Raw genomic sequence first — 25595 nt, 5'->3', positions numbered from 1 at the left:
AAAATGTAATGATTAATATCAGAGCCTTCAACATTCTCTGAGAAACATATCTAATGGTGCTTTCACATCACAATTTAGTTTTACAGTTGGCGTACACGGTTTTCTATTTGATCAGCTGCGATTATAACTTATAAACCAGGGAAGTGGTCGGCATGAGGCTCCGTTCTCAAGCCGGCCGGCTCCCAGGCAGAGATTATAACATTTCTGCACTTTAACTTCATCTTTCCCACTGGGATCCCTGACTGGTCAATCGGTACCAACCAATCAAAGATCCCGACAGGGAATATGAAGAGATTTTATAATCCCTGCCGGGGAGCTGGCTGGTTGCCAACCGCTTCCCTGGTTTATAAGTTAAGATCATATCATGTCTCAGGAGTCAGACCCTGTATGATCTGTTTCTCAGCACTGGTACTATTACTCCCAACATGGAACATACTTTTCCATGATGGGAGTAGTAGTACACGTGCTCCCGCAGACGAGGGATGTGCAGTAGCTGTCCCTCAGTGCTGCGGTACTACTACTCCCATCATGGGAGTCAGTAATAGTAGTAGTACCACAGACGGCTATTGAACATTCCCTGGCTGCGGGAGTCCCGACCTTTATAAAGAACTGTGTATGGTTTAACATAGTGCTGGGCGGTATACCGGTTTATACCGAATACCATTTTTTTTGTTCCATGATGTGAATTTTTCATATACCGCAATACCGGTCAGGAGGCTGCGGGCAGGTGGTTAGGCGCTATGCCTGCCAGTCCCGCAAGTCCAGCAGCAGCCTCAGACTCTGCAGCAGCAGCAGACTCAGTGCCAGCCCCACCCTCTGGGTACATTCCCCAATCACTCACTAGGGTGGGGCTGCTGCTCCTCCTAACTGTCTCCTCCTGTGGCCGCAGTAGTGCAGGGCAAATTTCCACCTCAAACCACCGTCTGCAATCGTCAGCTGCCAGTGCCGCCGCCCGCCCCTTTCACAAGGTAAAAATTTTAATCTTCCAGAGCACACACTCGTTGTACGCTATGCTGTGGCCCTGGCGGTCGGCGATCCTCCCATCTGTGTCTGCAGTCTGCTCTGCACTGCTATACACATGGGGGGTATGTGCAGCGTAGACTACAGAAAGAGCATTGCACCCTAGTGTCTTCTACAGACCTTAGGGTGCAATGCTCTGCAGTCTGCACATACCCTCCCATGTGTATAGCAGTGTGTGTGTAAATTCCTATACAGGTGGGGGTATGTGCAGAGCATTGCACCCTAGTCTGTACTTCAGGCAAGGGTGCAATGCTCTGCACATACCCCCACCTGTATAGGAATGTACATACACACATGGCTATACACATAGGGGTATGTGCAGACTGCAGAGCATTGCACCGTAGGGTCTTGTACAGACCCTAGGATGCAATGCTCTTCAGTCTGCACATACCCTATGGGAGCTATAACAAAAAGTAAAAAAGTGTAATAAAAAAGTGTTCATTTTTTTAAAACTCCTTCCCATTTACCCCTTCCCTAATGAAAGCTTGAACCTTTCCCATTTTTTAACTAAAATAATGTAGAGAAAAAAAAAATAAAGTATGTGGTATCGCCGCGGGTGTTAATGTCTGAACTATAAAAAAATAATGTTAATTAAATTGCACGGTCGATCGTGTATACGTAAAAAAAATGCAAAAGTCCAAAATTGCGTTTTTTTGGTCACTTCATATGCCATAAAAATTTCTTTTTATAAAAAGCAATCTAAAAGTCCCATTGAAACAAAAATGGTACCGATAAAAAGTACAGACCACAGAGCAAAAATTAGCCCTCATACATCCCCGTAGGGCAGGTATGTGCAGAGCATTGCATCGGTCAGTGACTTAGGGCCTCTGAGTCTGCACAGTCACTGCTATTCACATCTGTACACACACTAGAGTGCAATGCTCTGCACATACACCCCCCTTCCCCATGTATAGGAATGTACTACACACACCGCTATAGCTGGGGAGTATGTACAGAGCATTGCACTCTAGTGTAAGTACATTCCTATGTTAGCGGGAGCGGGCGGGATTGGACAAATAACATTTTAGCGGGATTGGTCAAAAAAGTTACCGGGAGCAGGATTGAAAAACCAGTTCCGTGCAGGGCTCTACATAGTAGCTCCCTGAGGAAGGAGTGAAAGCGCACTTGGGGTTTGGGACAATACCTACATATACAAGATGGATGAGTTACAGGACCTTCATGTATGAGCTGGTACATACACAGCACTTTCTGTTATTGGGAATGAGTGAAAAAAAAAATACCGTTATATACCGTGAAACCGCCATAATTTGGAAAAATACAGTGACATCCATTTTTGGTCATACCGCCCAGCACTAGTTTAACATACGGTTTTGTCAGGTTTTTTTTTTATACAAAACCGTATGTTAAATTTGTGATTTGACTGTAGCCTAACACAAGGGAAGTGAAGTGAAGCTCGATTCTTTATTTCTTTATGCTTGTTCTAGCAATCAGCAGGGGGGGGCAGAAAACTTAGACCCCAAGCGATCAAAAAACTTTTCACATGTCTGTGACATGTCAAAAGTTTTTCTAATGACAGGGACACGTCAATGATTTTTTGTGTGTCACCATTCTTTTCCTAAAAAGTATTTTACAATTTCACTGTAAGGCATACAGTGGAAAAGGGGACAAGCATATAAATTCTTTGCATAGCTAAATTTTTATTCTGTATTCCCCAAATATTTTTATTTTGACAAGAACACGACTTTGTAAAAAGGTGTTTTTTTCTCTATTGCTGGGACAAACTAGAAGTTCGCTCACTTTATTCTGTCCAGGTGTGCTTGCTTTTTTACATAAAGCACAGAGTGCCCCCTACCAATATTATGTGAGATATATATAAATATACATATATATAAATATACATATATATATATATATATATATATACACACACACACATATATATACACACACACACACGACAACCACAAGAAAAGCTTTACCGTTCATGTCCACCACCAATCCCATTTGTACTGGGAGCTAAGAGAAGTCCTTTTCTCCTCTTCATTTTGGTGCAGAAGAAAGAGATAGCTACTTTGCTCCCTGTGAGGTGTAAGAGCTCAGTGTACAGGAGTACTTCTATCCAATCAATGACCTAGAGCAGTGTTTCCCAACCAGGGTGCCTCCAGCTGTTGCAAAACTACAACTCCCAGAATGCCTGGACAGCCAAAGGCTGTCCAGGCATGCTGGGAGTTGTAGTTTTGCAACATCTGGAGGCACCCTGATTGGGAAACTATGACCTAGGGAGTCATTGCACCATATATATATATATATATATATATATATATATATATATATATATATATATATATATATATCTATATATAAACCAAAAAATATTGTAAAGGTGTGGGTGCTAGCGTCCAAGACTTCTTGATAAAAAGTACTTAAATTAGATAGTATCCAATGACAACGCAGCACTCCAAAAAAGTGAAAAATTGTGGGTTTATTTCTGTCACATCAGTACAAGCAATGTTTCTGCTCCTATGGAGCAATTTTCAAGCTTGAAAATGGCTCCATAGGAGCAGAAACGTTGCTTGTACTGATGTGACAGAAATAAACAATTTTTCACTATTTTTTGGAGTGCTGCGTTGTCGCTGGATTATATATCTACACACAAACCTTCTGCTGCAGCCTGAGCTGCAAAACATGCAAACGTAACCCAAATGAGATTTCAAGTAGAGCATCACAGTCTGGAGGAATAAAGCAGCAGCTTAGTGACACTTTGGCTCACCTTAGGTGATGAAACTTTGACATACACAATGATAGGTGCCAGGGAAGTTTTGCTAAGTTGAGCAGGATGGTTGATTGTGTCCGCATCCAGGATGACTAGTTGGAGTGTCTTGGCCAACTCAAATATCCTCTCAATTTCACTTTGTACCTCAGCTGTATATTAATATAAAAACATTATACATAAATTGGAATTACAACACAACTGAAGATAGTTTTAGATTAATATCCTCAATATCAATATTGGAATGCAGAAACTAAATCAGATTAAAAAAAACAACAACAGTTTTTTCCACATTACTCATGTTTTTTGGTTGGTTGTGTTCCTTTGTGCATTGGACCATGAGTTTCTACAGATGTCCTTTAGACACTACTGTTCACCTAAAAAATACACCTGAATGTTCCATTTTTATTCAAGTCAATGAGGACTGGAATCCATATATGTAGCATTCATTTAATTTTTTTTTGTTCAACCCCTGGACGAAGGCTGCGCCGAAACGCATGTCGGGGGGTAGCATCATCCCCTTCTCCCACACATTTTGTTTATCCTTGGTTGATTTGTATAGTTCTCTGCTGTTCATTCAGGGTTTTGCACATCTTAGGCTAGCATGCCATGCACCGTCGTGCTTGCATGATTTTTCTCAGTACATTTGTATATGTATGTAATGGTGGTGTTTGGGCAAGTTGGAATGATGCCTTTTTTTCTGTAGTGTGATTCCATATAACAAAATTTTTTAATATGTACTCTTTACATGGTTTTTAATACATCAAATGCTTTTTCTGCCCAAAAATACAAGTAGGGTTGCTCTAAACACATCTCTTGAAAATATGCCATAATATTTTTTGAGCCAAAGCCAGAAGTGGGTACAGCATACAGTATAGGGGTATATGCCCATGGAGGAGGGAGGGGAGGGAGTAGCTGTCATGAAGCTACAATTGATTTCAAAGAGCTTCAGAGTGGAACAGAGTCATTTTTTTTTCCTTTACGTGAAACCACTTTGTTTTTGATGTGGGAATCTGTGCACTTGGTTAATGACTGTGTGAACATGCCCATATTTCTGCCTATGTATTTCCTTTAAATAAACTCGTAATTGTGGCTCAAAAAATGTAAATGAATAACTAAATAATTAACAAGAAATAGCTGTGTGTGTGACCCCCCCCCCTTCCTCCCTGTCCCCAGACACAGCCATAAAGGTAGCCATATTTTAGTGTGTATATGCTAGATTAATGATAAAAACAATATTAAATGATAAAACATGGCTGCCTAAATCTGAATTCTGTTTATGCTCTATCCTAAATCCATTTAGCTTTCAAATATTTCCTTAATGGTCTATTCAAAGGTACAGTATTCTGCGCAGATTTGATGCGCAGGATTTTTCTGCTGCAGATGTCAATGTAAACTAAATGACTGAACACAGCTTCAAATCCTGCGCATCAAATCTGCGCAGAATACTGTACGTGTGAATAGACCCTTAGGGTGTGTTCACACGTACGCAGATTTGATGCACAGGATTTTCTGCTGCAGATTTCAATGTAAACTAAATGACTGAGCACAGCTTCTAATCTGCAGCTACAAATCCTGCGCATCAAATCTGCACAGGATCCTGTATGTGTGAACGTACCCTAAATGAGAGGATTTAATTCTCACCAATGCTGGAGCGGGTGCTTGATCGTTCAATGATGGCTCTCCTGCCTGGATTATTGAGTACTGAACGCTTGGCTAGAGACAAGTCAGCTGTGACTCTGGTAATGGAGATTCTGAAAATATACAAAAAATACCATGTGCAGATCCTTTTGATTGTCTACAACATAGGCACACAATTATATAAATATCGAAGATGCAAAAGACATGTATTAAGGAAACAAAATTTAATTTACAGTTTCTTTACTTTAGCTAGATATGCAATTTACACCCTTCCCAATGTAAAGGAGTTTCTCAAAAATACATTTATCAACAGGAGAGGTGATCAATGTACGACTGCTGGGGGCCCCACTGATCCCTTGAATGGGCGTCTCTTGTCCCCCATTTATCCTCATACATGCAACTGGGACTGCTTAGCACAGTGATAAAATGATTCTAAAATGATTCAGCTTCTTCATAGATGTTTATGTCATTTATGGATATTTATCTACTGCATATACTCGAGTATAAGCCGACTCGAATATAAGCCAAGGCCCCTAATTTCACCCCAAAAACCCAGGAAAAGTTATTGACTCGACCAGAAGCGTAGGGTGGGAAATACATCATCCGCCCATGTCATCATCCTCCCCTCTGTCATCATCCGGACCCCCATTATTAACACCCCCGTTATCATCACCCTGTCATCATCACCGCCTGTCGTCATCATCCCCGCCTGTCATCGTCCCCGCCTGTCATCATCCCACACCCCCCTTCATCATCACCACCTGTCATCATCCCACACCCACCCTTCATCATCACCGCCTGTCATCATCCCACACCCCCCTTCATCATCACCGCCTGTCATCATCACCGCCTGTCATCATCCCACACCCCCCTTCATCATCCCACACCCCCCTTCATCATCACCGCCGGTCATCATCCCACACCCCCCCCTTCATCATCACCGCCTGTCATCATCCCAAACCCCCCCTTCATCATCACCACCTGTCATCATCCCACACCCCCCCTTCATCATCACCACCTGTCATCATCCCACACCCCCCCTTCATCATCACCGCCTGTCATCATCCCACACCCCCCCCCTTCATCATCATCACCACCTGTCATCATCCCACACCCCCCCTTCATCATCACCACCTGTCATCATCCCACACCCCCCCCCCTTCATCATCACCACCTGTCATCATCCCCCATCCCAACCTGCGGACCTCCAGATGTTTCAAAACTACAACTCCCAGCATGCCCGGACAGCCGATGGCTGTTGAAGGTCCACAGGCTAAAGACCACTGCGGCCTTCGTCATCATCCAGACCCCCCCCCTTTAGTTTTCTACTCACCTCCCCTCGATGCGAAGGAAGGGTGAGCTGGTCCAGGCCATCTATGCTGCAGGGACCGTCCGGTTAGTCGTTCCGGTCTGTCCATCACGCGCATGAACGTCTCTGTGTGTCGTCGTTAAGGCAACGTCAATAGTCCGGGGAAGGCCCGGAGCGCAGAGAAGAGGGCCCCCCAGTGAAGATGGACAGCCTGGAACGACTAACCCTCCCCACCGGACGGTCCCTGCAGCATAGATGGCCCTGACCAGCTCACCCTTCCTTCCCACCGAGGGGAGTTGAGTAGAAAACTAAAGGGGTGGGGGGTCTGGATGATGACGAAGGCCGCAGTGGTCTTCAACCTGCAGACCTCCAGATGTTTCAAAACTGAACTGGGAGTTGTAGTTTTGCAACATCTGGAGGTCCGCAGGTTGAAGATTACTGAAAGGATTGACAGGCGGAGAGTTCACTCGAGTATAAGCCGAGGGGGGTGTTTTCAGCACGAAAAATCGTGCTGAAAAACTCTGCTTATACTTGAGTATATACGATATATACAGGCTATTTAGCCCTTGTCTGGATAAGTTGCTCAAGTTAACGCAGCCTCTTCTAGAGGAAGAGAAAATTGTTTTGTCCACACAAATTAACAAGGGGGCATCTTCTACGGCTAGAGGAAAGTCTTCTTTACTGTAAGAGCAGTGAGACTATGGAACTATCTGCCAGAGGAGGTGGTCATGGTAAACTCAAAAGAATTCAAAAGGGGTCTGGATACATTTCTGGAGAGTACTAACATTACAGTTTATGGAAATTAGATTTATAGCGACAAACTGTTGATCCAGGGGTTTATTTTGATTGGGAAGAACATTTTAACCCTGGTATGGGGCAACTGGCATCAGCCTCATAGGTTGTTTTTTTTGCCTTTGGATCAACACAGTACAGGCACAACAGGGATATAGGTTGAACTTTATGTATTTTTAAACATTATGAACTATGTAATTATATTATCTGTTAATATAAATAGAGCAGTGGTCTCCAACCTGCGGACCTCCAGATGTTGTAAAACTACAATTCCCAGCATGCCCAGACAGCCAACGGCTGTTCGGGCATGCTGGGAGTTGTAGTTTTGCAACATCTGGAGGTCCGCAGGTTGAAGACCACTGCCATAGAGTATAGCAATGCCAAAAATATGCACGAACACTTGAGACACGTTATGTAGAATGGACAGTCTACATTCAGATTTGAACCTCACCTGCCATCAAATCTGTGCTTCATAAAGTCAAAGAGAGCTTTCTGCATCATGTCAGTCACCTGCAAGCACAAAATGGAAAAAAGGGTATAGTGAAGGACATTAGAGATGATCCCAGTAGATATTCTGCAGAACTATTCAATTTATGAAGACTGCATTGAAGTATATAGGTCTACGACAAGGCCGAATTTACATTTGGAAAACATTTGGAAAGAAGTCAGGCTATAATAGTATTAATTTTTCTTCCATGGACTGAAGCTGCCATTTGGCTCAAGAAGCCTGATTTTAAATTTTTTTTTTGCATCTTCTGCCATGTCCTTACAGCTATTTCATTACCTCTACATCCACCCTGCTCGACTGCTGGCTGGTCCATTTTACAGCAGATTAATCACTTCCTGCATCAAACTAATATTCTTTTAAAGAGATTTACACAATGGACATTTGTTAGCAGTTTTCCATAACAATAAGCAGATCACTTGGTTATCCTGTTGCTTAGATACCCAGTCAGTCCTTGCAGCGCTACCAAAAGGGAAAAAAAATCATTACACATCTGTCACTGAGATCAATATGCTGTCTATGAAATACACGCATGTGCCGGTCCTCCAGAATGAGTGCCACTCGTTCCAGCTGTACTCCATTCCGGTGGATAAATGGAGGGTCAAACAAAAGGCCATCTCTATCTCTATTAACTTAGAATGCTTTATTGTGATATTTAAAACCTCTCCAAAATACCACCTCTTTGAGAAAACCCAAAATTACATTAAAAGGGGTTATCCAGGAAATTTTTTTTTTAATATATCAACTGGCTCCAGAAAGGTAAACAGATTTGTAAATTACTTCTGTTAAAAAATCTTAATCCTTTCAGTACTTATGAGCTTCTGAAGTTGAGTTGTTCTTTTCTGTCTAAGTGCTCTCTAATGACACGTGTCTCGGAAACCGCCCAGTTTAGAAGCAAATCCCCATAGCAAACTTCTTCTACTCTGTGCAGTGCCCGAGACGAGCAGAGATGTCAGCAGAGAGCACTGTTGCCAGACAGAGAACAACAACTCAACTTCAGCAGCTGATAATTGTTGAAAGGATTAAGATTTTTTAATAGAAGTAATTTGCAAATCTTTTTAACTTTCTGGAGACAGTTGATATAACATTTTTTTTTTCCTGGAATACCCCTTTAAAGATGGTCTTCTACAGGGAGTGGGTGGGTTGAAAGTTCTCCAAAGGAAATGGCCTCTATGCACAGGGGACAGAACAGCAGTCAAGCAAAGTCTGGATGGGATAAGGGGTTGTCTTCTCAAAGAGATGGCCATTCAAGAGGTTTCACTATAGATTATAGAGGAAGATTTATCAAAACCTGTGCAGAGGAAAACTTTCCCAGTTTCCCATAACAACCAATCAGATCACTTCTTTCATTTTTAAAAATGCTTCCGAAAAATGATACAATGAAAAGTTGCCCTGGGCAACTGTGCCACACTCTCTCTACACATGTTTTGATAAGTCTTCCCCTATATGTTTTGGGGTTGTTTTGAGTTATTATAGGGACTATTTTGAAATGTTGTCCTTTGTGGTGCTTAAAGGGGTATTCTGCCCCTAGACATCTTATCCCTATCCAAAGGATAGGGGATAAGATGTCAGTACGCCGCTGACCCGCTGCTGGGGACCCCTGGGATCGCTGCTGCGGCACCGCGCTATCATTACAGCACAGAGCAAGTTCGCTCTGCACGTACAGGGGACGGAGCAGCGTGACGTCATGGCTCCGCCCCTTGTGACATCACAGCCCGCCCCTTTCAATACAAGTCTATGGGAGGGGGCGTGGCGGTCGTCACGCCCCCTCCCATAGACTTGCATTAAGGGGACGGGCCATGATGTTACGAGGGGCGGCGCCATGACGTCACGCTGCTCCGTCCCCTGTATCGCCCGTCATTACGCACAGAGCGAGCTCGCTCTGTGCTGTAATGATAGCGCGGTGCCGCAGCGGGGATCCCAGGGGTCCCCAGCAGCGGGACTGCGGCGTACTGACATCTTATCCCCTATCCTTTGGATAGGGGATAAGATGCCTAGGGGCGGAGTACCCCTTTAAACACTAAACAGACCCTTCTACAAGTTGCTAGAACCCACTGCATCGGATCTTCACAACTGAGTGTATTATACATTATATTAATGAACATAAAGGGATCTTACAGTAATAAACTCAAATTGAATAAAGCTGACCACCATCCATCCTGCCTCAATCCCTTTTATGCAGTTTTCAATACCCCCAATCTTCCTCGTTTCCATGGCCCCACCCTCCCTAAATTTCTATTTATGCAGCTCTCTATGGACAAATCTTTACTTTACATTTAACTGACCAAAATTTCCTATATCCCAATTATGCAGATCTCCATAGACCAAACCTACCTACTTCCCATTCATGGAGATTGCCAATTCAGCAGAACTCTATTGGCAAACCTCCCTACTTGCTATGAATGCAGATCTCCATGGACCCATCCTCCTTTTTACCATAATAAAAAATAAAATAAAGTTGTCAGAAAGGGTCACTAAGCAGAGTCTAGAATTACAACACAGCCCTTTTAAGTATAGGAGGCTGAGCTGTAAGCAGCATGTGCTATGTGAATTACTAAAGAGTTGAAATGCCTTCTTTGACATACATCTGAAAATCAAATAGATGATTTTGGTAATATGTAACTTTAAAGCATTCTCTTCAATTAATATTCTTTATTAAGGGACTGTACTTTCATGCTACCTGATCATCAAAACCATGTGTCAAAAAGGATGGTCCCAGGCGGCTTCTGTCTGTCTTGCTGGTCTTGACTGATAAGCCTCTTCCTATTTTGAAAATCGGTCAAAGCTGGCAAGGTGTAGAGCATTTTATAACTTAATTGAAGCCAGGACATAACAGAAACAGCAAGATACAGAACAAATGATGAAAAACTATTGAATGTAGTCCAATAAGCCGCGAGGAGAGTCTCGCACCACTGTTCTCCAATGCAGTAATGAGGATCTTCCTGGAAGGAGTGTCACAATTTGCATTAACATGTGTGGTGCGAAAACCGCAGAGTGGCTTGTTCTTGTTTCACATTATTATGAGTCTTGTGAATAGGATGCCGGAATGAGGTCTGACTCAGCACAGGCCTTAAATATCCAATTGCTTATTGAACTTTGAGGAAACACGGAGCTAAGTAAGCGGCTCATGATAGATGACTTTCAATTAGTAAATTAACACAGTGACAAAGCGGAGCAGTTTTTGCATTCCTTAAGAGAGAACGTCCGGAGTATCATCACGCCCCCCTCCCATAGACTTGCATTGAGGGGGCGGACGTGACGTCACATGGGGGCGGAGTTGTGACCTCACGATACTCCGGACCTGTAGTCGTGAGGTTTCAGACTAGGATCCTCCAGGGCTGGCGTGCAGCTCACACAGGTGGGTGCAGCATGAGAGATTGCGGGGGTTCCCAGCGGCAGGACCCCCGCAATCAGACATCATATCTCCTATCCTTTGGAGTACCCCTTTAAATGGGGACTGTCACTTATTATATGTTGTACATCCTAGCAAAACATTAAACCTTTCTAAAATTTTTCAAGAAAATTGCTTATAAAATATGGCTTTATCCAAGCTGAAGCATAGGCATGGACAAAGTCCAGTGAGTGAGTGTGGGCTAGCATTCCTCTGTGCTCTCTCCTGTCTGATAGCACTCCTCTGGGCTCTCTCCTGTCAGACAGCAATCCTCTGGGCTCTCTCCTGTTCATTATTTCCACAAAAAATAACATTTTCTTATGAAGTATATTACAAAGGTAAATTTTTTTGCCAAGATGTACAACATATAAAAGGTTTTTGAATCTGACAGTGGCCATTTAATCTCTTGGGGACGCAGGGCGTACGCAGGGCCTCCCCAATCCTTAAGGGCTCAGGGCGTACCTGTCTGTACTGTTCCAGTTTAACGGGTTTAAACCGTTCTCACCGGCAGAGAACGGGTTAAACCCGGTGGCTCCTGGTTGCTACGGGCAGCCAGGACCCACGGCTAATGCCTGGCATGGCCGATCAGGCCAATGCCGGAATTAACCATATAGACGCCACGATAAAAGTTGATTGCGGCGTCTAATGCAAAAGAAAAAGAATCCCGGAAGCTGAGCGGAGCTGATCAGGACTATCGCGACATAATCGTGATGTCCTGACCAGCTTACTGGACGACGGGAGGGTCCTCACCTGCCTCTCCATCATCCGATCGGCGATCTACTGCTCCATGCCTGGCTAGGCAGGCTAGAGCAGCAGAGCGCCGGTTACACTGACCAATGCTGTACCGTTGCATAGCATTGAACAGTGTATGCAATACAAAGATTGCATGTTTTAGCCCCTATTTACCCTATTAAAAGTTTAAATCACCCCCCTTTTCCCATTTTCTAAATAAAAAAATTTAATAAAGAATTAAAATAATCATATGTAGTACCGCCACATGCGTAAATGTCCAAACTATTAAACTATAAGGTTTGCTAAACCACACGGTTGATGGCGTACACGTAAAAAAAAAAAACAAAGTCCAAAATTGTGCCTTTTTGGTTACTTCATATACCATAAAAATATTAATAAAAAGCGATCAAAAAGTCCCATCAAAACAAAAATGGTACCGATAAAAACTACAGATGGCGCAAAAAATTTGCCCTCATACCGCCCTGTACATGGAAAAATAAAAAAGTTATAGGGGTCAGAAGATGCCAATTTTAAACATACAAATTTTGGTGCATGTGGTTTATATATATTTTTTTTGAGAATTAAAATAAAATAAACCTATACATTGGGTATCCTGTAACCGTATGGACCTACAGAATAAAGATTTTTACCGAAAAGTGCACTGCGTAGAAATGGGAGCCCCCAAAATTACAAAATGCAGTTTCTTTTTATTTCACCGTACAAATTATTTTTTGGGGGGAGTTTCTCCGCAGGTTATATTATAAAATAAGTGATGTCATTACAAAGTGCAATTGGTGACACAAAAAACAAGCCCTTATATGGGTCTGTGGGTGCAAAATTGAAAGTGTTATGATTTTTATGGTAAATCTGTATTTATTAAAGTTTTATAAACACTCAAAAAGTACAAAACAGCATCGTCTGCGACAAACAATCAGACATACTCAATGTCATAACCTGACACAAGGCACTCAGGATATAACCCTATCAGAGAGTAACTAGGGAAGGTAACAATAGAAGAATAAAATAAAAGGAAGAAAGGAAGGAAACAGAGAGCACATAGGAAAGAAGGGAAGAGAAACAGAGGACCCAACACAGAACCAGACAAACACAGGAGTACAAAAAGACAAAAACACCGACAAGACATACGGGACAGGTACACGGGACAGGTAAGGAAGGAAAATGAGGAAGATTAAGAAAGCCAACGGGAAAATTCCGGGGAGTCTCAACAAAAGAGTCCCACGAGAACCAGGCAGCAGTAAAGCTATCCACCCTGTCAGAGTCAGTAGAGACCATTTCCTCCATTCTCCTAACACGGTTCAAGACTTCCACAAATTCCACTCTAGACGGAGTAACAGGAGACTTCCAGTGGCGAGGGTTAATAAGCCGAACCACACTCAGGAAGTGTCGCAGCAACCCCTTCTTGGCTCTAGGAATGGAGCATGGGTAATGGGAAATAAGTGCACAGGCTGGCGAAACAGATAGGGGGGTAGAACAGACCCTTTTGTAGAGGTCAAATACAGCTGTCCAGAAAGGAGCAATAAGTGGGCAGTCCCACCAGATGTGGATATAGGATCCCACCGCTCGACCACAACGCCAGCAGAGCGCCGAGGCAGAGGGGAACATCTCATGGAGCCTCTCAGGACACCTGTACCACCTAGACAAGATCTTAAAATTCTTCTCCTGGGATCTAGACGATAGTGAAGTCTTATGCGTTAGGAGGAACAGTTTGGAGAGGTCACGGTCCGTCAAAGAGATGCCCAAGTCAGTCTCCCATTTCGAGATATATCCAGGCCTGGGTCCCAGCTCCACCTCCAATCTCAGCACTCCGTAGACTACAGAAACAGTATGAGCGGGGGGACTAGAAAGGACACATAATTTCTCAAAGGAAGTGAGAGGTCTGGAAAGCAGTGTAGAGGGTGTCAATGAGGTATGAAAGTGCTGAAGTCTAGTGTAGGTGAAGCTAGTGCTAGTAAAAGGGACAGAGACCGGTGGGGGCAAGAGGGTACCATTCACCAGGGCATGGAACAGGCGGGGTCTGGAATCCCGGGGGAGTCCCAACAAGGCTCTAATACCCGAATCCTCAGGAAAAAGCGGATTGCTAAATAGGGGAGTCAGGGGTCCAGGACGCGAGGAGAGACCTCTTGATACTAGTATAGAATCCCAGGTAGGGAGAAGGAGCCATAGAACATAGGGAAGGAGATATCCCGGGGGACGCATATGTAGGGGCACCCAGGGCAAAGCCGCAGGATGCACAGGGGACAAACTGCATTCAAGGTGAACCCATTGTTTAGAAATCTGGGCATAACAAAAGTCTATCAATCTGGTGCAGATTGTGGCTATAAAATACAGGCGAAAGTCAGGGAGTCCCACTCCACCCTGCTCTTTCCTAATCAATACCCGATGAGCAATCCAAGGACCTCCAGGCGACCATAGAAATTTAGAGCACATGGATCTGAGAGTAGATAAAAAGGGGAGTGGAACACGAACAGGCAGGGTCTGCATCAGATAGAGGACCCGAGGTAGTATATCCATTTTCAGCGCAGCCATTTTCCCAAACCAGGAGAGGGTGAGAGCGCGCCACTTGGTAAGATCTCTGGTGATGCGGGTTAACGGGGGGGGGGAGTTGACCTGAAACAGTTCATTAAGGTCCGCAACTATGTGAATGCCCAGGTACTTAAGCGTATGGGGTTCTAGTTAAAAGGGGAATTGGGAAGTCAACCATGCCATGGTTTCAGGTGTTTGAGATATGTTCAGCAATTCTGATATAGGTGTATTAACCTTAAAGTTGGAAAGAGCTCCGAAAGTAGAAAATTCAGAAAGAATAGCGGGTAGGGAAGTATGAGGAGAAGTGACATACAGCAAGAGGTCATCTGCATAAAGGGACAGTTTATATGAGGACCCCTGTAAGGATATGCCCCGCACTGAGTCGTTCCGTCTGAGAGCCACCGCCAGATACTCCATAACTATCACATACAAAAGGGGGGACAAGGGGCACCCCTGTCTGGTCCCGTTGTGTATGGGAAAAGAAGATAACATCCCATTTACTTTTACCTGGGCAGAGGCCCCAGAGTAAAGAGCCATGATATAGTTCAAGAAGGTCGGACCCATACCCAGAGCCTTCAAGGCCTGATGCATGAAGTCCCACCCCACCCTATCAAATGCCTTCTCAGCATCGATGGAAAGGAGCAATTCCCCTGGATCTGGCGGCAGCAATCAAAGAGAACGACTTCAGCGTATTGTCCCGTGCCTCCCTACCAGACACAAAGCCCACCTGATCAGTATGTATCAGGGAGGGAAGCAGGGGGCCCAGCCTAAGAGCCAAAATCTTAGTGTATATTTTAACATCCATGTTAAGTAAGGAAATGGGGCGGTAATTGCAACAGTGGCTAGCATCCTTATCAGGTTTGGGAATCACGACAATATGCGCCATCAGCGCCTGAGTAGGGAAAGAGGCCCCACCCGCAATGGCATTAAAAGAAGCCAAAAGGGGGGTTGATAAAGACTCTTGGAAGTTCTTATAAAAGCGCGCCGTAAACCCGTCCGGGCCAGGGCTCTTCCCATTCTTTAGGTTGGAGATCACCAATTCCAACTCCCAAGGCGTCATCGGGGCCTCCAAGGCCTCCCATCTCTCCGGGGGCAGGGAGGGCAAACAGTTAGCACTAAGATAGGATGCAATTTTAGCCCGGAAGCGGGTAGGAGAGAGATCGGCATAATGCCCCCTGATGTGATAGAGAGATTCATAGTAAGAGCGAAATTCAGAGAGGATTTGCTGTGTGGTGTGAACATGCCCCTGCGCAGCCGAGTTCAGAGATAGTATGTAAGATGAGGTGGATTTGGGATGAAGCGAACGTGCCATTCAGGTGCCACTCTTGTCAGCATACTCATAATAGCCTCTGTGTGCCTTTTCCTGGAGACAAAAAGATCGTCGATCTAGGCAACTAAGCAGTTTCTGACGAGTAGTGGAAATACGAGCACTAGTTAAATTTGAAACGGAGAGCTTATTGAGAGTCTCAAGAGCGGCTAATTCAGAGAAAAGATCACGTAGGGTGGCGGAGTTAGCCTTCTTGAGTCTGGCACCGCGTGCTATAAATATACCACGCAGCGTGCACTTCAGAGCCTCCCATTTAAGAGGCGCGGAAGTGGGGTACGCGGAGTGATGAGCTAGAAAATCATTGATGGTCTGCTGAATCTCAGATTTGCAAAGGGTGTCCCTAAGGAGGTCATCATTGAGGTGCCAAGAAAAGGGCCTCAGGGAGGGAGGGGCAAAGGTAAGCTTAGCTAGCACCGGGGCGTGATCCGACCACACAACAGAGTCAATAGAGGAGCGAGGGGCTAGAGAAAGAAGAGAGTGAGTGACAAAGATCATGTCCAGACGGCTGTAAGAGTTATGTGCAGGGGAGAAATATGTGTAGTCTTTTACAGTGGGGTGAAGGCTACGCCACAAGTCTACCAGTCTACGGTCATGTAGTTCTCTACAGAGTCTACGGAGAGCTGAGAAGGAGAGAGAGGACTTACCAGAGGAGGAATCAAGAGAAGGATCCCAGACCCAGTTAAAGTCGCCACCCATGATCACCTCCAAGGAGCCAGCAAAGGCATCAAGTCGACGGAGCATGTCCAGAGCAAACGCCACTTGACCCTGGTTGGGAAAGTAAACAGAAGCCACAGTAAATAAACGAGAGGCATGAGAAAACTGAATAAATAAAAATCTACCCATAGAATCCAACTGAACCTTCAAGACAGAGGGAAGAAAAGTACGGTGAAACGCAATGGACACCCCTCTAGATTTAGAAACGGGATTAGTGGAGTGGTACCAAACCGGATAATTCCGGTCACGGAGGGTGGGGCTAGCTGAGGAATGGAAATGCGTCTCTTGCAATAGGGCAATAGAGACCTTCTTTTATGGAGATGGTAGAGGACCTGACGTCTCTTACCGGGGGGGTTGAGGCCCTTGACATTAAAGGAACAAAACGTTAAGCGATCCATGGGAGAGGCAACAAAGGGAAGGGAAAAAAGAGAGAACACACGGGAGGGAGGAAAACACACGAGGGAGGGGGAGACAACATAAACATATAACACAACAAAAGAAGAGAATAGAGACAGCAAAAAGAAAAGAAAAGATGAGTGGCCGTCAGCCCGAAGGGTGACTGGCACTCCAAGATGGTCAGCCTGCTGGCCATCAGCTCACACTGGGGAAGTGAAAGCCTACAACAAAGAGGGTGCACCATCTCCACCCACCACCCACCCACCCTCCAAAAAAAACCCTCCCCACAAACAATAGGCATGGAATACGAATAACATTGCGACCAGCAATAAGGAATAAAACATATAGGCATGAAACATGGTAGATGGGTCATGTAGTCCCAGTAAAGTCCCGGGCAGAGCAAGAAAGCACTTGGGTACGGACTCAAGAACTCATACAGCAGGGCACATGAATCATAAGGAAAAATAAAAGAAAGGGAAGGGCACAAAAATATCGTGGAAGGCCCTACACAGCAGATGTCCCTCAAAACACAAAAAAAGGGGAAAAAATACAACAATAATCATAGCAATAGAAATGAAACAGGAGTGGAAAGTGCAGACACCCAGATCAATGTAACTTGGCAAAAAGCCTCTCAGGAGAGAATGAAACAACAATGCAGGAGAGCGTCCAGATAAGCAAACCAGACAGAGTCTCATGGTGGTAAGTGGACCGAGGACGCCACTGGAGAGGGCCTCGATTTCCCTGGAACTTTCTGCCACTTCTCACAGTGTGGGGGATCTATGGGGCACAGTGGGACCAGCCAATCTGGGAGTCCAAGCATGGGTAATTCAAGAGCAACCAGAAATTTCGGAAGGTCCCCAAGATTGCGGAACACTGCAGTTTTGCCTTCATGCCGCACCACTAGTTGGAAGGGGAACCCCCACCGATATGCAATATTACGGCTCCGGAGCATGTCCAGCAAGGGTTTCAGAGCATGGCGTAACTGCAATGTCCGCCTCGCCAGATCAGGGAATATGGAGACCTGAGAGCCCTCATAGTCAACCGGACCGTGGTCCCTTGCAGCCAGCATAAGCTTATCTTTCTCCTTGAAGAAATGGACCTTACAGATGACGTCACGCGGAGGGGCATTGAGAGGAGGTTTAGGGCCCAAGGAGTGATGAATGCGGTCCAGTTCAGGGGGGGAAGCCTCCGACAAGGTAGAAAATATTTGCTGCGCCACAGCATCAAGGTCAGAGGGGGCAACTGACTCAGGTAACCCCCGCAGCCGAAGGTTATTGCGGCGGTGTCTGTTCTCAATGTCCTCCTGTTGGGAAAAGAGCTCCGCAATTTGTAGGGAATGTTCCTGTAACACTCTCGAATGCAGATCCACCCGGTCATGCAGGACCTCTTGCTGCTGATCTAGCTCAGTGAGGTGCTGCCCGATGTGGCGCAGCTCCTCTTTAACAGAATCCACCTACCTCTTATAGACCTCTTCCAACCTGGAAACACATTTCTCAAAGTCCGCTTTCGTGGGCAGCGCCTTCAGGTAAGTCTTAAGGTCCCAATCTGAGTCAAGGCCACCCCCATCTGAGTCGAAGCCCCTGGATACCTGTGAGAGCGGTGGGGTGGCAGCCCCAGTACGCTCCTTCTCACGAGCTGTGGAGCGCAATCTTGCAGCGGCGGCCATCTTGGGAGAGGGGGCCTCGGTTCGGGCGGTCTGTTCTCTGCGAAAGAAGCTTCGGATCGAGCCGCGGACACCACCGGAAGATAGAGCAGAGCTTCTCCTTCCTCTGGAGCGGTGCATGGACCGGTATCAGGGCAGCTGGTCGCAATAGTACCGGGGAGAAGGTGGGTAGGGAAGCAGAGCTATACAAAGCACGTCCTCACTTTGCCATAGGCAAGCTACGCCCCCCAGTGTTATGATTTTTAGAAAGGAAGGAGGAAAAACAAATGCAAAAACGAAAATTTACTGAGTCCTTAAGGTGAAAATAGTCTGAGTCCCTAAGGGGTTAAATAGCAAGCTGCAGAATACATTTTAATAAACTATCGAGAAAAGGTATATTGCAGTACAATGCAAGAATACAAATGGCCTTTAAAGATGGGCTGTGTAGAAGGAAAGGCGACAGTCGTTCTATCTAATACTATGATATTAAACAACACTGTCTATTTAGCATTTACATTGATCAGTGATGAGAATAAGTAGTAAGTCACTTTTTAATGTTTTCCATGGACATACATGATGCATTGCTTAAGCTTTTACACAACTTTATATCACTGAAACACTGTATACAAGGCTTCTGACCTTATCACGCTCCTCCATAAGCCACATAAAATAACACCGCTGGGCAGCTGCAGTGAGTATATGTTGCCAGCAAATCCTACTGAAGATTATTGAATTCACTGAAGATTATAGCTCAGTACAAGCCTGATCTCACAGACAAATAAGGGAGAATCAGGCTCACGGGGTGTTACCGAAGATGTAGGGAAGCCTGCTTGTTCTTTTGCCTGTCCTGCCTACGATACTATTTAAACAATACATCAGTGCTCCATAGTACTGAAACAACTCTGCATCACTAACGGAAAGTGTATAAGCTAGGAGGACTACCAAACAAATCAGTAAGGCTTGCAGGACAATTTTTTTATTTTTTATGTTTTGCATACTTTATTATAACAATTCTCCACAGTGGTCTTCTGTCTCGTATCATTCCACAGATATCTGCACATGCACATTGAAATAATACACATGTACACATTACAGTATTACACAAACCGCTCCTAGTCTGGGTAGGTCTTCAACTTGGCTGAAATGTCTGGCATGCTGGGAGTTGTAGTTTTGCAACATCTGGAGGTCCGCAGGTTGCAGACCACTGATGAAGGGGTTGACAGGCGGAGAGTTCACTCGAGTATAAGCCGAGAGGGGCGTTTTCAGCACGAAAAATCGTGCTGAAAAACTCGGCTTATACTCGAGTATATACGGTATGTTGCCCAAGATTAGAACAGTGCAGTATTAATAAACCTCAGCATAGATTACTGATATATTATTGTATCACTGGCACCTATTGTGTAAATGTAAAGCAAAGCACAAATACGTTATTCTGGATTTTTTGCAGTTTCCTTTTTTTTCCTTCTTGCTAGAATCCCCACATGGACAATAGTGAACCATTTAAACCGGTATCTTTGCTGATACGGTGTATTTCCAGGCTCCTAAGAAGTTAGCTGATGCTATGAAAAAAACTGCACAGAGAGCAAACTGCTGAGGTGGAATTACAATGTTACATCTACACTGCTATGTGTTTTTTTTGGATTAACCATTTTCATTTGCTTTGTTCCAATTTTCTAGTTTATTGAATATAACAAATAACTCAATGTTTTTGTAATGTTTATTAATGCAGTCAACATCACTGTTCTGTTCAAAAATGTAACTCATGTAACTAAATGTGACAATAAAGCTTATTAATATTATTTTCCATAAACATCTCTCTACAGCTACCAACATGCAGAAGTTACACACAAAAGCTACATCTGAATTTTACATGAGAACAAACTACTTTATGCCAGTCTGGAGATTTGGCATCTCATCCTCTCCATTACTTCTTTTTTTTTTTTTTTATGTAGTGGCTCTAGCCGAATATTTATGAAATAGAACCACGCATGAGGAATTCAAGTGTCTTATATTAAAAAGAGAGAGACTTCAGACTATCATTATTAATTTTGTGTATTTGTACACATCAGTTAGTTTTTTTTTTTCTTCAGTGTACTCGTCTTTTTTTTCCTTGTGATTTACTAATCTGTCGCATGTGTCGTTTTTTTTTGTGTCTCACGATATTAAATTCTGTCGCACGGGAATAAAAAGTGTTGTGCTGGAAAAATAAAAATTAAACCAAATAAATAAAGTAAAGTTACTCTGCACAAGGATGTAACTTTACATTAATGGGTTAACAACCCAAAAGTTTTTTTCAAATATATATATATATATATATATATATATATATATATATGTATAAATTTAAAAAATCTATTACATAATTTAATCATAAAAGCGTTGAGGGGATAAAAATGCTTTTAAAGTATAAAACAAGTAATTTAATCATGAACCACAATGGTCAGCTGTCCCTTCCTCAAAAACACTCCATTTTTCCATTTTCACTTGACCCCTGGGCTGTCGGTTTTTCAGAGTTGAGAAATCACACTTTTTTCAGTGATTTCACAATTACTCTGAGTGATTTTTCCATTTTGTCCGGTTAACGCCCATTTTTGAGTAAACCACGCCCATTTTGTAGGTTAAATTAAACTCTCCGAGTGTTTTTGGAAATGTAGGTTGTGCGCCTAAATTTGGGGCGCAGATTTGGTCGCACGCGGGATGCGACCAAATTTTGGGCGCAATAACCGAGAAAAACCGTCGGTTCTCCTTTAGTAAATGAGGGCCATTGTAACAGTGGGGAAACTCAGAAAAACTGGTTTGGATATACATAATAACTATTAGGGTGCGTTCACACGGAGTAATTCAAAAGAAATTTACTCGAGTAATTCCTCTTGAATTCTCCGCTCCAAATTAATGCTCATCTCCTCTGCCCATTGACTTTTATGTTTTTCCGCTGTGGTGTTCACACTGCGGAAATTCTAGCAGAAATCAATAGTAGTCAATGGTAAAAAAAAATTCTGCCCGACATAGTTTTCGCATGGAATTTGCACGCAATTTGCGCGGAAATGGCTGAAAAACCCTTCACTTCTTTCTCCTGCAATTCCGAGCAAATTTCACGCGAAATTTTTTTTTTTTCCGCCCGTAAATTTTTCGGCGTGAATTACTCTTGATTTCCTCAGTGTGAACATAGCCTTATATGTTTTCTACTATGAAATGGGCATTTATGCGAAGGGAACACAGCAATAAATACAGGGTTTATCATATGAAGGGTTCAAAAGCTGATTCATAGTATTAGTAAACAAATGAATATGTGAATTATAATCTTAGTAAACAAATCAATAGATGAATTATATTAAAAAAATAAATCAAGAAATGAATTATGTTAACTATATGTAAAATTAAGATAAATTATAACATACATTTTACTACTGAGGAGTGGATGGTCTTAAAAAAACATGGTGGTAGGTAGATAGTTAAAGGGGTACTCCGCCCCTAGACATCTTATCCCCTATCCAAAGGATAGGGTATAAGATGTCAGAACGCCACGGTCCCGCTGCTGGGGAGCCCTGGGATCCCCGCTGTGGCACCGCGCGATCATTACAGCACATTACGCTCAGTGCGTAATGACGGGCGATACAGGGGACGGAGCATCGTTACATCATGGCTCCGCCCCTCGTGACATCACGGCCCGTCCCCTTAATGCAAGTCTATGGCAGGGGGCGTGACAACCGCCACGCCCCCTCCCATAGACTTGTATTGAAAGGGGCGGGCCGTGACGTCATGAGGGGCGGAGCCGTGGCATAACGATGCTCCGGCCCCTGTATTGCCCGTCATTACGTGCAGAACGAACTCGCTCTGTGCTGTAATGATAGGGCAGCGGAGATCTGACATCTTATACCCTATCCTTTCGACATTTTTTTTTAACGTAGGATTTCAGAATATTACGTTTTTTTTTTTTTTTTTTAAACTAGTGATAAGCCACATGATCATTTCTCTTTTTAATGTTCTCTTAACATTAAATGTTCTAGGGCGGAGTACCCCTTTAAGTGGGACTCCTCTTTACCTAGGAGGGCTCTTACATTGGGAAAGATTCCAGGGTACGGATCACTTTATAACTTAGTAGAGTCCCAGGTTCTCTAACTTACAAGCCCGTCTCATGAATAGTAGCTTAGCCCTCTTAACAAGAACCACTAACAAAGCTCTACAAATATTGTGCTTTTTATTGTAAATTTGTGCTTTTAAATTTTCTTTTTGTCTCACAAAAAAATTTCAAAACAGATAGCGTGACTAAATGACAGAAGGCTTCGCTTTTAGCAATGTCAGAAATTCAGTAACACATTTAGACATCTGCTATTCATAAAATGCCTTGTTTTAAAATAAAATGTTTTTTTGACTTGCAATAAATAAAAAATGCATGTAGACCATAAAATGAAATAAAATATATCAGTCTTCATGCTTCTTCTACTGTACCTCATATCCTTTGAGAGAAGGCCCAACAAGGACCACTGGGCGCATCGATGGAACAACATCATATGGTGCAACATGCTCTGTCTGAAAGACAAACAGATCCTTTTAGCAAGTCTTGCTGAAGCTTTGTACAGATTAACAGATGTGCCGAGTGCCCCATGGAACGCCTGACAGCATCCTGCCAATACAATTAGCGCCTTATGGTTTCAGAAAAGAATATTGCAGACAGCTTACATCTGAACTTTGATCTACATTTTGATGCATAGGCTACTTAAAAGGCAAATAAAAGGAACATTTTCTTATATGTAATAACTAAACTACACATAGTATTTCTACACCTGTGTAAGGGCAACGGGTAGTAATTTTTATATACTACAATTGTCAAACTAGTCTAATGCAGCTAGTCTCTCACTGATGTGAATAGGATGGGCTGCAATACCAGCTATAGCCACTACCTAGAATGCGGCACTGTGCCTGGTAGGATTTAAAACCGCTGCAGCACTCACATAAATGTAGCGGCCCCTTCAATAAGCTGACCAATGACTGTAAAGAAGTCGGACCCCCCCATTGATCAGACCTAAAGGAAAAGCCATCAACAGGAAAATCCTTTCCAAAGCATTTACATATTTTATTCTTTCATTGGCATGAGTGTTTAAGGCCCTGTTTTATATGGAAGACATTTTATTTTTATAGGTACCAACGCATACAAAAGTAAAAATCACACTTTTCTTTTTTTTATGCCATTCATGCTTTACACTAAATAATTTGGATTATTACACAGTTAGTTAATCCTTATGGATTTTTTAAATGTAATATATGTACACATACATTGTGCATACCGTATATACTCGAGTATAAGTAGAGTTTTTCAGCACGATTTCTTGTGCTGAAACCCCCCCCCCCCCCCCCTCGGCTTATACTCGAGTGAACTCTCCGCCTGTCAATCCCTCTCAGTAGTCTATAACCTGCGGACCTCCAGATGTTGCAAAACTACAATTCCCAGCATGCCCGGGCATGCTGGGAGTTGTAGTTTTGAAACCTCTGGAGGTCCGCAGGTTGAAGACCACTGCAGCCTTCGTCATCATCCAGACCCCCCCCTTTAGTTTTCTACTCACCTCCCCTCAGTGGGAAGGAAGGGTGAGCTGGTCCGGGCCATCTATGCTGCAGGGACCGTCCGGTGAGGAGGGTTAGTCGTTCCAGGCTGTCCATTTTCACCCGGGGGGGGGGGCCCTCTTCTCCGCGCCCGGCCCTGGACTAGTGACGTTGCCTTGACGACGACGCACAGGGACGCGCATGAACGTCCCTGTGTGTCATCGTCAAGGCAACGTCACTAGTCCGGGGCGGGGGGGGGGGCCCGGAGAAGAGGGGCCCCCCCGCCCGGTGAAAATGGACAGCCTGGAACGACTAACCATCCCCACCGGACGGTCCCTGCAGCATAGATGGCCCGGACCAGTTCACCCTTCCTTCCCACCGAGGGGAAGTGAGTAGAAAACTAAAGGGGGTGTCTGGATGATGATGAAGGGGGTGGGGGGGATGATGACGGGGGTCTGGATGATGACATGGGGGGGATGATTTATTTCCCACCCTAGGCTTATAGTCGAGTCAATAACTTTTTCTGTGTTTTTGGGGTGAAATTAGGAGCCTCTGCTTATATTCGGGTCTGCTTATACTCGAGTATACACGGTATATTGCACATTTTTTGTAATTTCTTTTTTCAGCATGCTCTTTGATCATGCATAGTTGTTAAAAAGGTTAGACATCTGGAATCTGTTTTCCCTGGACAGATGAGCACCCACTCACGCATAGTGAGTTTACAGTGCTGTAAAAAGATGGTGCTGTATAAGAAAACCACTTTATTACTGCTGTCAAAAAGCATTAATGTTTAATAGAAGGTAGATAACATCAAATTCAATATTTATCTATAAAATAAGCCCTCAGACATGCATGAAGGTTTATTGTTCAGAGGGTCAGTGTTGGCACCAAGCAAATATGGGAAGACATATGGTGGTAATCATGCTTTTCACTTAGTAAAGCTGGTGATGGTGATTGCGCCCAATGGGCCATATACACCCAATAGGGTAGAGAGAAGTCATATTAAAAAGCAAAATAGCAATAACCAGCAATTGCTTCTTGTAAATTATTAGATCTTGAAATTGCATTCCTGTGTTCTGCAGGAGATGGAGGATTTGTGAGTAAGAGTATATAGAACTTTTTAGTTCCTCTGTGAAAGTTTCATCCATATTTCCTTTCCATTTACAGATATAGCCAGGCTTAGGATCTGAAGGCCTGACGCCTCTCAGCAATCCATACATCACCCAAATAACATGTGATAGAGGGAAAATACTGCACAAAGCCACAAGTGCCCAGAGGTGGAAATAAGAGTTTATGTAAAAATATTTAAGTAA

General features: G+C 43.8%; 1 protein-coding gene across 4 annotated transcripts in view; it reads right to left on the bottom strand.

The window, feature by feature from the left end:
* Positions 1–25595, bottom strand: part of CACNB3 (calcium voltage-gated channel auxiliary subunit beta 3) — a 223442-nt gene that overhangs the window by 8764 nt on the left and 189083 nt on the right. For all 4 annotated transcript variants that reach the window (XM_056562249.1, XM_056562248.1, XM_056562247.1 and 1 more), the window contains 4 exons: positions 23194–23274; positions 7945–8003; positions 5396–5505; positions 3752–3903 (listed from right to left, as the gene is read on the bottom strand). In XM_056562249.1, coding sequence (XP_056418224.1) covers positions 3752–3903; positions 5396–5505; positions 7945–8003; positions 23194–23274 — 402 coding nt within the window. The remainder of the gene's footprint in view (positions 1–3751; positions 3904–5395; positions 5506–7944; positions 8004–23193; positions 23275–25595) is intronic.

This window comes from Hyla sarda, chromosome 2, assembly GCF_029499605.1.
Source record: "Hyla sarda isolate aHylSar1 chromosome 2, aHylSar1.hap1, whole genome shotgun sequence".
Lineage (NCBI taxonomy): Eukaryota > Metazoa > Chordata > Amphibia > Anura > Hylidae > Hyla > Hyla sarda.
Note: the sequence above shows the minus strand (reverse complement) of the source record. Positions and strands in the feature narration are given on the sequence as shown.